Below are 13,097 nucleotides of genomic sequence, written 5' to 3'. Positions count from 1 at the left end.
TGCAAAATGCACCCAGCTTTTGACACATGACGACATATACTAGTATGAAACAAGATACGGTTTATTAAACAATATGTGCACACTCTGGTTTGCAGTTGTGCTGAAGGGTTAAGTATTTGTATATTTGTACAAAGTCATCAAGCTTGTTCAAATAAGATGGTAATAATATTACAATGTACATGTAACTTTCTGGAAGATTTGATCAGGATTTAAAACCCTGTTTAAAGGCAGCAACCTTTCTACTTTTTCCTATCAGTGAATTAAAATTCTCCTATTTTTCCCTTTAGCCAATATACAATGATGTGCTGTTTTGCAAGATATACTATAAATATATGTTAAGAAGTTTTTTAATTGTCTAATTTTAAATGTATCCTTGATTAGTATTTCTTCAATAATACATATATATGGCTGTATAGCATAAAGTACAATATATAGATACCATTTGCTGACCTTAGAAAATTATTTACAATATTCATGTCTGTTATTACAAGCATTAACACAGCTGTTGTTGCATGCATTTTTTAAAAGTTAATGCTGTACTACATTTATATACAGTGGTGTGAAAAACTATTTGCCCCCTTCCTGATTTCTTATTCTTTTGCATGTTCGTCACACAAAATGTTTCTGATCATCAAACACATTTAACCATTAGTCAAATATAACACAAGTAAACACAAAATGCAGTTTTTAAATGATGGTTTTTATTATTTAGGGAGAAAAAAAATCCAAACTTACACGGCCCTGTGTGAAAAAGTAATTGCCCCCTTGTTAAAAAATAACCTAATTGTGGTGTATCACACCTGAGTTCAAATTCTGTAGCCACCCCCAGGCCTGATTATTGCCACACCTGTTTCAGTCAAGAAATCACTTAAATAGGAGCTGCCTGACACAGAGAAGTAGACCAAAAACACCTCAAAAGCTAGACATCATGCCAAGATCCAAAGAAATTCAGGAACAAATGAGAACAGAAGTAACTGAGATCTATCAGTCTGGTAAAGGTTATAAAGCCATTTCTAAAGCTTTGGGACTCCAGCGAACCACAGTGAGAGCCATTATCCACAAATGGCAAAAACATGGAACAGTGGTGAACATTCCCAGGAGTGGCCGGCCGACCAAAATTACCCCAAGAGCGCAGAGACGACTCATCCGAGAGGTCACAAAAGACCCCAGTACAACGTCTAAAGAACTGCAGGCCTCACTTGCCTCAATTAAGGTCAGTGTTCACGACTCCACCATAAGAAAGAGACTGGGCAAAATGGCCTGCATGGCAGATTTCCAAGACGCAAACTACTGTTAAGCAAAAAGAACATTAGGGCGCGTCTCAATTTTGCTAAGAAACATCTCAATGATTGCCAAGACTTTTGGGGAAATACCTTGTGGACTGATGAGACAAAAGTTGAACTTTTTGGAAGGCAAATGTCCCGTTACATCTGACGTAAAAAGGAACACAGCATTTCACAAAAAGAACATCATACCAACAGTAAAATATGGTGGTGGTAGTGTGATGGTCTGGGGTTGATTTGCTGCTTCAGGACCTGGAAGGCTTACTGTGATAGATGGAACCATGAATTCTACTGTCTACCAAAAAATCCTGAAGGAGAATGTCCGCCATCTGTTCGTCAACTCAAGCTGAAGCGATCTTGGGTGCTGCAACAGGATAATGACCCAAAACACACCAGCAAATCCACCTCTGAATGGCTGAAGAAAAACAAAATGAAGACTTTGGAGTGACCTAGTCAAAGTCCTGACCTGAATCCAATTGAGATGCTATGGCATGACCTTAAAAAGGCGGTTCATGCTAGAAAACCCTCAAATAAAGCTGAATTAAAACAATTCTGCAAAGATGAGTGGGCCAAAATTCCTCCAGAGCTGTAAAGACTCATTGCAAGTTATCGCAAACGCTTGATTGCAGTTATTGCTGCTAAGGGTGGCCCAACCAGTAATTAGGTTCAGGGGGCAATTACTTTTCACACAGGGCCATGTAGGTTTGGATTTTTCTTTTCTCCCTAAATAATAAAAACCATCATTTAAAAACTGCATTTTGTGTTTCCTCGTGTTATATTTGACTAATGGTTAAATGTGTTTGATGATCAGAAACATTTTGTGTGACAAACATGCAAAAGAATAAGAAATCAGGAAGGGGGCAAATAGTTTTTCACACCACTGTATTTGTGCTACAACTGTGTAAAATAAATATATAAACCTAATTTAAATGATCTCTTTTTAACAGTTTTGATGTACACAAACTAAAAGTACATTTTCATCATAAAAGTAAACTATAACTAGAGGAGAATGGTTATCATACTGAAACAGACTCCAAAAAATGAACCCAATTACACAGTGGTAGCTTGCAAATTAAGACTACAGTTAAACAAGAAATATCTGAGAAAATCAGGCATGACTTTTTGATGAAATTTTGCAAGGATGTTATCTGAATGTGGGCAAAACAACTGTGCTATTGTAAACATTTTGACCTCACAGTTTTAGAATAAAAATCCAGGACTTGGTATGGTGTACAGTTTGTACATACTTACAACGTCAAAGTTAATTCTCATTCAGGTACTTTAAAATTCCTCCAACATTCCAAGGATGTGTAGGTTATGCTAACTGGCACCTATAACATAGCTTCATGTGAATACATTTGAATGGCTACATGAGTGTGCCTTTAGATGGATAAGCACCTTATTTAGAGATTATTACTTGCTTGAACGTAATGTTACCTAGGCAAGCTCTAGCTCTCCATGACAATACTGAAATAAGTAGGAATGAAAAATAAATTAATGTGATATCTGTTTTAATAAAACAAATGAAACACAGCTGCCCAAAAAACAGTGAAAAGGATTATTTTCATATCAATACATTCTTTTTTACCAGCATAAATTGAGTTGTAAACTGATTTTAATACTCTTACCAGCTATGGAGACCAGCTGTCTCATCTGTTAAATATCATAGTTAAAGGGATGATTAGGTGTGATTATTGTCTGCAGATTTTGCCCTACTGGTTTGAATGAAATATAACTGTTACTCAGAGTTCTCTAAGGCAAGAATGATCCCTTCAATCCTTAATATACTGATGCACCATCTTGATCATTGTTATTGAATATTCTGCCACTAAAAACCACCACCTATAATTCTTGGGTTATTTAATAATTACATATTTTCTGTGAATATGTAAGGGATGTGTGTTTAATGATCAAGCAGGTATCATTTTCAGCAGTTGCCTGGGTGTTAATCAGAATAAAGGGTATAGTTCGTGTCACACGTGCGCATCGAAGATCTCGTTGCTGGCTCACTGGAGGTAGGTGGTAAACCACCAGTGCGAGAGGCAATACTGTCGCTAGCCGTGTCTTCTCCTTTTCTCCCCGCAGCTTAGAGAAGCCACCCAGTGAACGAAATTGCCTCCACCTCTTCCAGTCCTCCCATCATAAGAAGCTGGACTACTTCCACTGACCTGTCTTTTGTGACTGATAACTGACAGCTTCAGACATTAACAGGAGACCTGCTGTTTGTTGAGAAAGACTTACCAGAGTCCTGGTTCTTTTATGTTATTGCCCTGCAGGGTTATGTCATTTGTTGCCAGAAGGCACTTACTTTAAGTTTATTCATATAAGCAACTTTCTAAATTTGACTCTGTTTTAAAATATGTCACATTGTTCCTGATTCCAGTATTGTCTCCAATTAACACACAATAAAGTTAAACTAATTTAAATTAAACTGATGGGTTTACTTCAAAAAGAGCTGTGATTTTGCCTCCATGAGCTCCACACCATCACCCTCTTCTGGCTGGAGAGGTAAGCCTGCAAGCAGGGACACCACAGCTTCCATACTGGCTTGGTCCAAATCTCTAATCAAATAAAATGGCAGAGAGGTAAAATAATGGTCATTGTCGTCAATTTCATGCTTGTTATTAAAAAAAAAAAAAAAAATGGATTTGTTTCCGATTTAAGATTTTTTAAATTAAACTTGATTAACAAATGAAGCTGAATAAACACACTAAACGCAACTTTTAACTGCACCTTTGTAGATTCAGAATATGCTTTTTTTAAGTTATAATGCAAATATTGTTTTTGCTTGCATTTTTAATTACTGTATAGTTACCTTAAATCATATGACTAAATATATACCTTGTCAGACATTTGACATCTTCATCAGTAGCTTGATTAGATGTTCCCATTACCCAGTCCGTCAGATATTCTACCATCTTATTTCTATAAAGAGAGAATATGGATTCTAAAGTTCAAGAACCACCATAAACTATTATCATTATCAATATAAAATGACCTTCAGACATTTGTTGTTAAAAACTGAAAGTAGTGTCCCTCAGAATTATCAATTTCCTTAAGTAGTCACTAAAATGCTTATTATCTGGCTTAAGTAATCAGAAAGAGTTTAAAAAAAAAAATCAAATAATAAAACTCATTTTACTACTTGACTAATTTTACCAAGACTAAAAACAAAGACTACACTTACGTTATGTTCAGATGACACTTACCTAAATTTCATTTCTTGACAAAATGAAAGATCATCCCGTCGTTCCATCATAACTTCTACCAGCTGACAAAGTTTTGTTTTGATCTGAATTGCATGCACCATATTTCCCAATATTCGGACATACCTGTTGAAAGAAACAAGTTATGCCATTCACGAAAAAGTTCAAAAATGGACACCCACGTATAAGGTTACAAAATTCTACAATAAGAATATGAATTTTATTTTATTAATTTATTTTGTATTTACTTGTTGCAGAACAAAAGTGAGTCTAAGGTTCTTCTTCTTAAGTCTGAAGTAAACTTAAGAGCATAAATTATTTTCTCAGTCAGAGAAGACCATTCAGTGCACCAAGTCATTTTGGTCAGCAAATAGGTAAACAATCTAAAAATCTCTTCTTGAGGTGTCATCTCAGGGCTTTAAGTATATGATTCTTCACTTTCTTCCAGATTACCACAACCTTTCATACAAAGAAATGCCTCCAACCTCCAACTCCAAAGTTCCCAATTGCATGATTATCTACTTTAGACTGTCAGAGTAAAACATGTTATACAGTATATCCTTGGGGTGTAGTTGGTGGCTCTCCTCTGCACTGGTGTACTGCTGCTATGCAATGTTAAAGCATGTTGATCATAATGGCAACTAGCACTACAAATATGGTGTTTTGAACATGCAGAAAAACTAAAGATGTGACCCAGTAAGTTACTTATACCTGACAAGGTTGAGCATCATGGTTTCAATGCTGGCTTGCCCAAGGTGCTCAGAGCTTCCATCAGTGTGGTTATCCAAGAGGTTTTTCATGATTGCAATTGTTTGCTCCACAAATTGAGTGTTAGTGTCATTTATAGGAACCTACATATAATAGAACATTCAGAACTTAATTTGACTTGAACCCCCTCTACTGGAAAGAATAAAAAAAATGCAAAGGTTTGATTCAAAACAATCTCCATTGAAAACATATTGTGTAACAGCAATCATATTTACTAGAAAATAATTACAAAAAAGTACTAAATGAGTGCCTGTCATAGGTTTAACTAGCTTTAATATTTGTAAAGATGTATAAAATTGTACGTTTATACTTAATATAGATTTGTACATCAATTACCTTAAACAGCTGCCCATTTTTGATTTATAGTGATAAAATATGAGATATTAACAAGAAACAAAGAAGTAAAATTAAATTAATAACTTAAACTGATGGAAAGTCTCAAGAGCACATAAAAAATGCCAAGTGTTCTCATGAAACTTGAAATAAATTAAGGAAAAAGGATGTACCTACCGGCCCCTGAGTGTCAAAAAACCGGCTGATGCAGTTCTTGAGTTTGTTGAAGAGCATTGGGTAAAGTGCTGGGCTCAATTCTAAACCCACTAGGTCTTTGATGTTTGTCCGGATCTGAACACCAACTTTCTCATGATTGCACACCATAAGAGAAAGCAGACGATCTAAAAACTTGCTGAGAGGAGTTTCAGCATTTCCTTCCGTGGATATCATGGAAATCATAGAACCCTTTCGCTCATTGACAGGTCCCATGGGGGGGCTGTAAGTGGCTAGTCCGGGGTTACTGCGGTGCTGTAGGCACACCCCACCAAGAGCACAGAGGAATCCCGTCATGTTGATCCATTCCTGCAAGGAGTCCGTATCAGACAAGTCTACAGAGCCACCCCCACTACTTACATGAGACATTCGCCGCTTAACAATTGTCTTATGGAGACTTTCAGTTACCTAAATGTGGACATAATTTGTTTTTACTCAAATTTTAAAAGCAGGAAAATCATGATAAAGATCATGTAATATTTAAGGTAAATACAAAAACAAAACTAATACAAGACAGATATTTGATGCATTAAATCTTACATAAAGGTACATTTTGAAAATTAATATATTACAAATAGCAAGAATGCCTATACTTAGTAATGGAAAGCTACAGGGATTAATAGCTGCCTCTTGTAAATAGTAATTAAACAAATGCACCATTGTAGGAAATTAGGATGGCATTAAAAGCCTTTTGTGATAAATGTGAAGAACAAAAATGTGCAGGTAGTAAATGGTCACTGCACTGTACAATTTATAATAATAGGAACAAAACCTGCAAAACAAAATATACAACATAATACATAAATGTAAAGTCAACAGAAAAGCATGTAAATTCAAAAATAACCATATTATACAAATTATAGCACCACATTATGCACAATCCCTTGCAGCTTTACAATGTGGTATCCATCCATATGTCCGTATTAGCTGTTGCAGGTGACAATTAAGCTGGATATATTTTGATTTTGGCACTGTTAAAAGAGTTGAGATGGAAGACACAAAAAACAGAGACCATGCAGGATGAGCAATTTGAGCCATCAGATCAATATTTATATTTATTGATTTACCTCATTAAAGAACAGGTCACTGAACTCTATGACACCAATGCAAACTACCTTTCTGTTAAAGGTCACGGGGAATATCACAAAAGCAAAAAATATGAACAGAAACACTAAGACGAATGTCATTTCACCTGACTTTGTCCCCTGTACAAATGTACTCAGGATGATTGCAGGCCATTTTCCACTGCACTCCTGCCAACTGATGGTCAACCCATCTTGAGCCTTTCTTCCACATGTGAATCTGAAGGGTTCTGAACCCTGCCTCCTAGACCTCTTTGATGGTTTTACTCACTGTTCGTTATTTCCATCCTCCCAGCTGCATAGCTGCTCCACAACCCTCACACCAGTAATTTTGCCCTCATGCAGGCTACTTCACCCAATCAAATCTGCTATCAGAAATTTCAAACTGGCTGGTTATCACAGAATGCCCAGGACTTGGCCAGTGCTGCCTGGAATGCCGTGAAACAAACAAGATGCGTCTAGAGAGTTTAATGTCAGTCAGGTAGCTAAATCCACTCTGTCTGTAAATGGTTAAGTCTACCATGGTAAACAGTGCAGGAACCTGGCCCCAGTCTACTGTTGATTGCTTCTGTCAGCTGGCTGCTACAGCATCCACAAACTCAGAGGCAACATCATCATATGGCACAAAACATAAAGTTGATACAATTTAGACCCTTTGCAAGGGATTGCACATTATATGGTAATATGTATTGTACATTTGGTTGAAGATACTGCTGCATAAGGTAACACCAATTACTGAAATCAAAGATTCACATACGAATATGTAACAACTGGTCATTTTCCTCAAGAAATAAATGAACAAGTAAAATGTTTTTTTTATCATTTGCTTAATTGAATTCTCTTTATTTGATCACAGTTTAGGTCATACTTATGCAGAAATGGCACATTCTTCCTTTGTCTGTGGGTCTCCTCCCATAGTCAAAAGACATGCAGCTTAGGTGAAGCAGCAATGCTAAATTGGCCTCAAGTGTGTTTGTAGTTACCCTGTGATGCACTGGTGCCCTGTCCAGGACTGTTCCTGTCTTGCGCCCAATGCTTGCTGGGATAGGCTTAAGTTGCCCCACAAACCTGACCAGCATAAGCCAGTTATGAAATGGCTGAATGGAGAGAAAATATTTTAGAGGGTTTACAAATTTTCTAGCAGCACTGTATATTTGTGTATGTTGGTTCTCCTCATGTTATAAAGTTTGCTTTGCTTGTTGCACTGCAAATTGCACAGTACAGTGACCCTTTCACTAGCTGTGTGCATTTGTTACTGCATGTATATTTCCTGTGCATATTTGTCACATTACACTTTTGACTGCACATATTTGTCACCACTATTTGGTCCTACATGCTTTTGTTATGCACCAACCAAGTCAGCACCTGTTCAGAGTACCCCATATTTTTTTAAATAAATCAGTGGTAAAAATATTCTTAACTGTTTTATGTGGCAAAGATGGCATTAACATGTTATGTAAAGCAATGGTACCATATGGTAAAGAAATAATTTAATGATCCTACTCAACCCTAGAAAAATAACATTTACTAAGCTCTACTTTACTATGACTTGGCAAGACAGAGGTTACTATTGCAAAGTATATAAGTATATGACTGATGTTGGATTTGGTCTGTATTATTTAAATTGTTGAATCATTTTTATAAACCAATTTAGGTCAAAGAAAAAATTCTGAAAACCTTACTGATTAATATTGTGTTAAATGAAGGGATTCTTTAAGGATTTGCTGTTTATATACTCAATAAAAAGAATGAAAAGCTTACAGACACTTTTATAACTGGCCATTACTTATCTGTTAAGAATTTATTAGACTCCCTGGGGCTTTCATTATTAAAACAACTGTAAATTGTACACAACACAAATAAAAAAAGATGTGCCTTTAGCAATGCCATTTGCTATATTCTCTAATAACCACTTCACTGACAGAAGCTCAACCAGAAGTGGACTAAAAATATAAAAACTAACCAAGTCCAGTTTAGCAAAATTTCTAAAAACTGGCTCATTAGCTGTAGGCTTGAGCTTGTTTTTTTCTCATTTAGTATGGTGGAAGACTTCAAAATATGTACCAAACCCTGAAAAAAAGAACCTGATAAAGTAAGCACTCTAATATTTGCACTTTGTCCTGCAGTATACTGTATATACTAAAACTTAATTATAAAGAAATAGTGAAAAAACAAAACTCACTGAACGTAAGAGAAACAGCAGCATCATGACACAAAGAGTTAAAGACAAAATCAAAAACAAATTTTCCCTCTTTTACTAAAAAAAAAACTGAAACTCATCAAACGTACATGTATAATACATTAAAACAGGTTGAAAATTAGATTATTGCAAACTTAAATAGTTAACATATATGTAAATAATATCTATTCACTCAACCCTCCATTTTATTTTTTGAATTTGGTTATTCCATTAGAACACTGGTTTCCAGGTTAAGTCCTAGGAACTCTTGGAACATGTTTTTGTTCCAACTAGTTGTATGATTGGTAATTCATTTTACCTCTAACTGGTCTAAAAGTTTAATTATTATTCTGCATTTAGAAATGCAGCATTATCTGATCTACATTCATTAGAAATTTACAAATATTTATATTTTTGCCATAGTTTTAATTTCTTAACTCTCTTTTGTCACTTTTTATTAATAGCCATTTTCTGTGGTGTTTGCTGTAAATCATAGTGATGAAAATCTTAATAACTACAAAAGAAAAAAAACACTATATTATCCCTCTGTCTTCTTCCTTAGTTTTTCTCATTTTTATGAGATTACTATTTTTGACTAGACTTCTCAACACTCTGCAATCTTCATACTTGTTCCTATTTAATCCTTTCTCCCTTATACAATCCAATCAATGCTGCTTTGGTCTCCCCCTTCTTCTCCTTCCCTTAACATCCAATTTCATGTCCCTATAGCCTACATTGATGTCGTCTTTTCCCATTATATGGCTATACCACTGGAGTCTTTTCTCTTGGATTTTCTTTGAGAATTCCACAACTTTTTTTTGGTCTTATTTCTGATCTAATCTATTTTTGTTACTACACACATCCACCTCAATATCCCTATCTGTAGCTTTCTCTTGGGTTTATTTCAGGGGCCATGTTTCAGTTCCACAGATCATACTTAATATCATATAGAGTTTTCCCTTTATCGTAACAGTTATCCTTTTATCATATAACACAACAGAAAGCTGTTTCCAGTTCTTCCAACCTGCCTGAATCCTATGGTGTTCCTCACTATCTAATCCACCATCTGCTGTCACAAAGGCACCAATGTATTTAAATTCATTTACCCTTGCAGCAAGGCTACATAACTCGACAGTCGGGTTGGCCTTCTGGACTGTCTGTCACCTTATAAAGTTGGCTGGGAAGGTGCTTCTAAATAGCCCTTCAGGCACCTTTGGTGATGTTCCAGTCTGGGAGGACCCTGCCCGGTAAATATTCCAGCTGCCTGTTGCCGGCGTGATGTTTCCATAACAACCGAGAGGGGCAAGGATGTTTTGCAGGGAAACTTTTTCTTTTTAAGGGGAAGGGCGGATCAAGGCACGAGGGAAGAAAAAAGGAAGGAAAAGGCTGAAGGCAAGGCGGAGACTATCCACGCTCAAAGAATCGTTCAGGATCTTTCTTCACCCAGGGACGTCTGCTATTTGTGGGTGGCCACCCCAAAGAAATAATCTGGTGATGAATCCCTGAGAAGTGGCCAAGTACTGGTGTTCTTCGGGTGATCCCGTCTGGTGAGTCAGATTCCGGAGTTTGCATTTCTTCATGATAGTCCGCGGAGAAGCCATTCCACCAGAGGACTGTAGTGTTTTCCTCCTGCTCTACGAAAGGAACTGAACTGCAGGATTCATTGTTTTCTTATATGTTGACTAAGTAATTTTTTTTTTTTTGGCGTTCTCTGAGAACAGTTTTTTTTTTATTTACTTTTATTTATTTATTGTCTGCGTCATACCACGGATTAGGATTTGGGCGCTGGGGAGGGTGTCAGGGAAAGGGGTTCACTAATGAGCACTCAGGCACTGGGCAAATCAATGTAAACAGCAAATGTCAATATATTTTTCAGTCCCACTTTCTTTTGCATGAGATTTTTTGCCAGTTTATATAAGGGCGTGCATAGGGGACAAGAGGGGCCTAGGACCGAATATGGTAATGCTATTTTAACCTTCTATTATCGTCCGCTTCCCTTTGGGTTGTTAAGTGTAGGAATCGCGTTCCCGTATCTTGCAGTTGCTACACCCTTTTTAATCTCTCTGACAGCAACTGAATGTATCCTTCTCAAAGTTCTCATTTTAACCATGTATAGTCTCTCTTCTTTCTACTAATCTTAAATCACCTATCCTAAACAGCTTCCCTCCAGAGATCAAGCTTTTGCTGCAGATACTCTCTATTGAAGGCAATCAGAACTATATTATCAACAAACAGCATGGCCCAAGATGCTTGTCTATGATCTCACTGCTTAGGACATCAAATATAAGATCTAAGGGCTTAAGGATGATCCCTGGATGAGCACCACCTTGACAGGCAAGTTTTTTTGTAGTTCCTGCAGTACTCTTGACTTTGGTCTTGACATGACAAAACATATCTTCTACTAGCTCTACATTAGTTCTCAGGGGCACCATTCTCCCTCATATACCTCCACACCAACTGCCAATGTACCCTATTCATAGGCCTTCTCCAGATCATTAAATTCTATATGCAGTTCTATGTCCTTCTCCCCATACTTTTCCATCCCTTGCCTCAAAGCAAATATAATATCACTTGCTCCTCTTCCATACATAAAACCAAAACTGTTGTTCACCAACTGTTGTTTCCTCTCTCAACATTTTTATAGTATTCTTTCCCAAATTTTCATTGTGTGGGACATTAGTTTATGTAGTGTTAAGTTTCCACTCTCCTGTATGTCCCCATTCTCTTTGTAAATGGGGCTAGAAACACTATTGTAAATCTGTTTCCATCCCATTGGAGTTTCCAGCTCTTCATATACACTGTTCATCGCTCTTGCCCTGGCCATTGCCACTGCTCTCTTCGCCTTTTATTTGCCACTATAAAAGATTGTGTCTCTTCCTCACCACCTACAATATTACATACTTTTTCATGCATTTTGATTTAATTTTGCACTTTCTTATTACACAACCACACATTCTTATTTCCAGGAGTAGCCTTTTCCTGACATTTTACCAAGCACTTTCACTCCTGCTTTAAAACAGCCATACAGTTTTCTTCCCATCCTTCACTGCCTTGTATCATGCATAAATTCTTGTAATTCAGCAAATCCAGGTTTGAAATTTCCAGTGTTAAGTATTTCATCATTTAGCATTATCTGGCCTGGTGTCTACTTCTTTTATTGTTGTCATTAATAGGATAAAAATAAGGCAAAAAACAATGCAGAAAAGGGTAAATCAATACATAAGTGAAAAAGGAGAGTTAAGAACTTATTAACTGTAACAAAGATATCACTGACTAAATTTCTTGTGGGTATAAATCTTAAACTACTGCTCTTTTATAAATGCAAATAAAAGAAGAAAAAAAAGACCAACTAATTAAATAATGAGATAAATGAAAACGAGGAATGATACAGTGGATTGTGAAACTAACTGTAGAAAAAATGTGCAGCCCCAGGAACCCCACTGGACTGAACTGGGAAAGTCACTGCATCAGAGGATTATGAGGAGCTGGTATGCAAAATTTACACTTATTCATACTGGGAAAGTTTAGGTTTGCCACTTAATCTAATGCACATGTTTCAAAGATGGATACAAACTGAAGTACCCATTGAAAACTCACTTGGAGTGCGTTTTCATGTGCTCCAATAACTCAGTTATTTACAGAAACATTGCTCCTAAAATGCCATGTAAACTCTTATTCTAGTTATTGGCCTTAACTAGGTTACAACTAGGTTAACCCTTAACTAGGTTACAATTAAGGACTTTGTAGTCTACACAAGTTCACTGCACTCTGTTCACCTGCTAAGCTTCGCAAACACTTTTAGCAGCCATAGAAGGAAGCGTCCATAAAATACAATTCCTAAATCAAATGCTTGGGCAATCACATTATTCTTTCTCTTGTTTGAAATAATCTGTGCCAGTATTTCAGAAAATGCTAAATGTATGATTATGAGCAGAATGTACAGTGCACAACCTTGGGAGCAGTACTAGAGGAGTAACATATAAAGTGTTCTGCATTGTCCAATTACTTTTTAAAGTAATGACTAACAGAACAG

General features: G+C 36.5%; 1 protein-coding gene across 3 annotated transcripts in view; it reads right to left on the bottom strand.

Moving 5' to 3' along the window:
• nf1a (neurofibromin 1a) overlaps window positions 1–13,097 on the bottom strand; it is a 405,866-nt gene that overhangs the window by 240,061 nt on the left and 152,708 nt on the right. For 2 of the 3 annotated variants that reach the window (XM_039756663.1, XM_039756665.1), the window contains exons 20-24: window positions 5,768–6,211; window positions 5,201–5,340; window positions 4,493–4,615; window positions 4,125–4,208; window positions 3,728–3,844 (exon numbers count right to left, since the gene is read on the bottom strand). In XM_039756663.1, coding sequence (XP_039612597.1) covers window positions 3,728–3,844; window positions 4,125–4,208; window positions 4,493–4,615; window positions 5,201–5,340; window positions 5,768–6,211 — 908 coding nt within the window. The remainder of the gene's footprint in view (window positions 1–3,727; window positions 3,845–4,124; window positions 4,209–4,492; window positions 4,616–5,200; window positions 5,341–5,767; window positions 6,212–13,097) is intronic. The other variant, XM_039756666.1, reaches the window with a different exon arrangement.

Source organism: Polypterus senegalus, chromosome 6, assembly GCF_016835505.1.
Source record: "Polypterus senegalus isolate Bchr_013 chromosome 6, ASM1683550v1, whole genome shotgun sequence".
Lineage (NCBI taxonomy): Eukaryota > Metazoa > Chordata > Cladistia > Polypteriformes > Polypteridae > Polypterus > Polypterus senegalus.
This window is presented reverse-complemented; position numbering and strand designations above follow the sequence as displayed.